The 5141-nt window shown below is 41.2% G+C and overlaps 1 protein-coding gene across 1 annotated transcript; it reads left to right on the forward strand.

Annotated features, from left to right (window-relative positions):
• Nucleotides 1–3083: 3083 nt before the first annotated feature.
• On the forward strand, nt 3084–4614 carry LOC140239027 (uncharacterized). Its single transcript, XM_072318924.1, has one exon. The coding sequence runs from the start codon at nt 3109–3111 to the stop codon at nt 4612–4614; it is 1506 nt and encodes a 501-aa protein (XP_072175025.1). The 5' UTR covers nt 3084–3108.
• The last annotated feature ends 527 nt before the right edge of the window (nt 4615–5141 follow it).

Consider the following 5141-nt stretch of genomic DNA (forward strand, 5'->3'; position numbering starts at 1 on the left):
GAATAAACAAATTGTCCACTGTCATCTCCAAAAGAAATCAGTCCCAACTATACTGCCAGCCCATACGCTTTAGTCCTTTGAGAAACGCTTTGAGGAGCGTCTGCCAGCATTGTTAAAAAGCGGGTGCAATTCAAACAAAGCTTGTCATGCAGTGCATCACGTCCATTTCAATAACGTGATATGTCACCCGACATCTCCATATACCATCATACCACGTGCAATAGTTGTCCACGCCATGTTTGCGTCGTCTGAGCAATACCTTACATGCAATTCAGTTGGTTCTTTATTCGTTTTCATTCACAATCGAGGCTATGCCACACAACGATCACTTTGAAACGATACCAGTAGAAACATGTACCCATCTCTTTCCACTTCAAATAGCAGTCATATGCATCTGGAATACTACCGAATTACTGTGATCACGTGGTGTTTTGATTTATATGTTTAGTGCCATTGCATCGACTGCATGTCGAAGTCTCAACGATATGCATTATAATATATGTTGACATAGTATAATCTGCAAAGGAGGGGTCATTCGGAAACTATTATAACATGTCTTTCTCCTATCTCTTGGAGCCTCTTTACGACGTATTTTCGATAAAACGCCAAATGGTTTGATTGCGGGGAAAAAGTCGATTTATTTTTCAAGCCAATCTTCACCACTGTTAATTAATACTTAATAGATTCCAAGTCAACCTGAACTGGACATTCATGTTTCATTCAAATATCGTGCCACCCAATAAAGACACACACTAATTGCAGTACTGTATACTATAGCAAAATCTAAAAGACAATTAGTTTAGAAAGAGATAATTGTAAAAATTACTGATCATTGCTTATCACGAAGATATCAAAGAGGTTTTAGTGAGACTTCATTTTCCTGGGGCTGTATGGTTATATACCAAGGTTAGTTATCAGTTATGCATGTGTTATTACCAGTTTATGACTGTGTGTTATGGTGGGAGCGATTAAAAAAAAGTTTTGAAGAGTTACATCGTCACACTACGAAGAGTTCAAATGTGTAAATACACTTCATTGCTATCTATTTGGTATTCACTAGCTACACATGTCTTCTCGTGCGCGTCCCGAACTTGAATGGGACCCCTGAATTTTATGCCACCTCCCGCGGTCTCTGTGTCCATGGCAACGGTGTGTGTATTTTGTGTGTGTGCACGTGTGTGTTTTATAAGGCAGATTAAAGTCAGCGAGCAGCATTGAATTCTAGTGGCAAGTGGCAGGAATTTGTGTAGATGTGCACAGAGATTTGTCTCTGATTCTCATGTGGCGTCTTCGACAAACATGTGTGTGCTATAAAGGGGGATTGGGTGGGGTCAGAAAATAATGTAGACATGACATGGATAGATAGATAGATAGATAAATAAATATATAAATAGATAGATAAACAGATGATAGATAGATAGATAGATAGATAGATAGATAGATAGATAGATAGATAGATTGGTTGATAGATAGATAGATAGATTGGTTGATAGATAGATAGATAGATAGATAGATAGATTGGTTGATAGATAGATAGATAGATTGGTTGATAGATAGATAGATAGATTGGTAGATAGATAGATAGATAGATAGATAGATAGATAAATAAATAGATAAATAGATAGATAAACAGATGATAGATAGATAGATAGATAGATAGATAGATAGATAGATAGATAGATAGATATAGATAGATAGATAGATAGATTGGTTGATAGATAGATAGATAGATAGATAGATAGATAGATAGATTGGTTGATAGATAGATAGATAGATTGGTTGATAGATAGATAGATAGATTGGTAGATAAATAGATAGATAGATAGATAGATAAATAAATAGATAAATAGATAGATAAACAGATGATAGATAGATAGATAGATAGATAGATAGATAGATATACAAATAAATAGATGGATAGTAAGAAGGAGAGTTAGAGATGGGAAGGAAGATATACAATATTTAGAGAGGGAAGAGACAAAAAAAGAGGGAGAGAGGGAGGGGAGGGAGAGTAAGTAGGCCTATGGGTTTTAACAAAAGTTCAGGATAATTTCTAATATTGGTATTCCTATAATGACACTTTCAGATTCACTATATAGACAGCATGCGACGACACCAGAAGACGACTGTACATTTAAGGCTTGTAGGGTTTACAGACTGGGTCGTTTCTCAGTGATATCAAGAAGGGTAATATTCTTGAATATGATTTTAATGCCTGCCCTTGCCTTGCAAATTCTTAAATCGATTTTAGATACTGGCAGTAGTGTTTCAGTTACGTTCAAATAATCATACCTTTCTATTTGCAATTAGAATTTGGTCGAAATCAATTGAAAGTCATAATCTTGTATCGAAGGGAAATCATATTCAACGGTTTTGTTTTGATACATTCTATGTATTTAATTGTGATATCTTATATTGAAACGCAATACGCATTGTCGATGATATGGGTATGTTTGAGCTATATGAAGGATCATGACTTAGTAACATTTTGAAGATGAAAGACGGTAGTTTTCGAAGGCACTTTATACTTTGGAACGAATGTGAAAACATGCGAGGCTGAACAAACTGAAGAAATACAAAAAGTTAACAATAAGCATAATTATATCTTTTCATGCAGTTGGCATCAGAGTCATGGAAATTAAAAACTATCTTAAGATCACTGCCCAGATAGTTTGCTGATATTCAAACAATCAAAATTCACCATCACGTGGATTATTTTTTGTCTTTGATTGTTTTCATTCAAAATCAAAATCAATTTCAGTCAATTCCAATTGTGATTATTGTTGTTGAAATCAAGATTCATAGACCTGCTGCAAAGTATATCATCAGGGCCTCGCTTCATAAAAGATGTTAGGACAGTAACTCTTGCTAGAATGGCAACTTCCAACATAGCAACAGCCAATCAGGAAGCTGGATTCTTGTCGTTACCATGACAATTGCCATCCCAGCAAGAGTTGCCATCGTATCAACTTTTTATGAAATGGGGCCCAGGTGTTGAAATCTTGTAACCACAATTAACAAGCGGTTCTTCTTCATTGTCCATTGCATTTTCAGGAGCTCCTGAAACGTAAGTCAACGCAGTAGAGGGACGAGAGACCGCCATTCACCATGTCGGTGAGTGTCCAGGGTTCATCGTCAGACAGCGAAATGGCCAAGCCGCTAATCACCAGGAAATCACGCCAGTTCCAGACGGCAGTGGAACGCTGGAACACCCTACGGCAGAGCAGCAGCCGCTCCTTCGACCGACTCAACCTCCGCAACCGCTTTGAAGAAGACCGCCTGACCCGGAAACACAGGCGCATCACTGACCTGAGCGACGCCCAACTGAAGGAGCTCTTCCGGGTCAAGAACGAGATGCGCGTGGCGCTCGTGGATATCGCGAAGAGCAAGCGCCAATACGTCAACAGCGAGTCGGAGTTCGAGAGCAAGCTGCGTAGCGGACGCCGGTCGCCGGTCTTTCAGAAGGAGTACCAACGGCTCAAGCACAAACAGCTGGAACTCGACAAACTGAGCGAGCAGCTCAAGGGACCAAATGCGAAACTCCTTGCTCTGAATCTGTCCTCTGAATTGAAGAATGTTGAGATGAAAGCGCTACGGGAGGCCTCGCGTAAGGAAGGAAAATACAAAGGGAAATGGCTCGCTCCACTGAAAAATCTGCAACAGGCTAAGCAAAGCAATTCCGCAGAGACCAGAGACGTAGGAAAAGTCGAAACAGACTCTGCGAGTAACCCTCCTCCCCCCAGTGATTTGGCAAGCCTTGTCAAATTGGTCCACAAGGAGTTTAAAAGAGCGTCTATTTCGGAACGAAAGGACATGGAGCAGGCTGTCGATACGAATGATGAACGAAAAGATGATGAAAGTGAGAAAACACAGGGGCTCTCGGAACGTTCTCCAAGGGGTGGTTCTCAAACAACAACAACAAAAACAACAGTAAGTCCTGGACTGTTCCCCGTGAGTAGACCCCCTAAAAGTCTCATCCCGCTGAATTCAGGCTCCTCTCCTCCCAGCAGCTCGGAAGCCTCCGCCAACTCCGAGCTTGTCGAGGGAAAACGGAAGAAGCGGGAAAGGAAGGAGACCGTCCAAAGCCTGCCATCGGTCCCAGAGCTTAACGAAAGCTCACCGCCAACTCAGCCGCAGTCTCCCAAACCACCGACAAAGAGATCGAAGAAGCAGAGGTTGCGTCTTCCAGACATCCAGGGACCCACAAAACCTACGGAGGTCTCGAGGACGGAATCCGCTCGTCGCCGGGACAGGATGATGCAAAAGCGACTCTCCAATCTCGCGGCCAAAACGAAAGAGGACATCAAAAATCGGAGAAGCGTCAGTCCCGACGAGACGATGAATCGCGCAAGCGCAAACGAGGCGCTGAACAGCATTCATCAGGCCGAGGTGGTGGCGCGTCTTCAGCTCGCTCGCTCGAAGGTCGGCATCGTGCTACCCGAGCTGGCAGACGCCAAGACCACGAAGAAACCTGTCACACGCAGGTCGCGAGGAAAGAGGGAGACTAGTGTAAGCCTACCGCCAGTTAACGTTGAGGGCAGGCTTCTACGAGAACTAAAAGAACAACGGAGAAAACATAAACACCATTCCAGTGGACTTCCCAAGTTACCATGAACATGGAACTGTTAGAGCAGGAACAGCAACATGGACTAGAAAAGAAGTCATCTACTGCACAGCATATCCCAGATATTTTTCCCTCTCATTCATATGACTATTTCAAATATTTATGAATCGTCCAAGTTGGCCACATGTGTGTACGTATACTGCTACTCTCGTGCCCGTGAGGCTTGTATTTTGACAATCAGTTGCTAGAAGAAGAGCGAATTTCAGTTCGAATATTTCGTTTGAGGTGATGACAGACACAAGCTTGAAAACCTAACACCAATAAATTTTCTCGTTTGCAATATTGTTATATAGAAATAAGAATACAATATACCCTTTACACGGAGGAAGAAATAAAAAAATTACGGCGTCATTTATTCAATCTTCCTTTCTCATGTAAACTTTGATTTTTTTCAGGATATTACACTTAAAGTGTACTAGAAAAGTCGATTAGAATTCTAAATTGTGTTATGCGAAAACCCCTCCGTCTATCCCCTTTAAAGGTTAGTATTGTAACCCTTTTTTAACTTCCTGCAAAT

The sequence above is a fragment of the Diadema setosum genome, chromosome 15 (genome assembly GCF_964275005.1).
Source record: "Diadema setosum chromosome 15, eeDiaSeto1, whole genome shotgun sequence".
Taxonomy (NCBI): Eukaryota; Metazoa; Echinodermata; class Echinoidea; order Diadematoida; family Diadematidae; genus Diadema; species Diadema setosum.

Coding starts and splice junctions, on each gene's coding strand:
- LOC140239027 (XM_072318924.1), top strand. CDS start 3,109: ATGTCGGTGAGTGTCCAGGGTTCATCGTCAGACAGCGAAATGGCCAAG.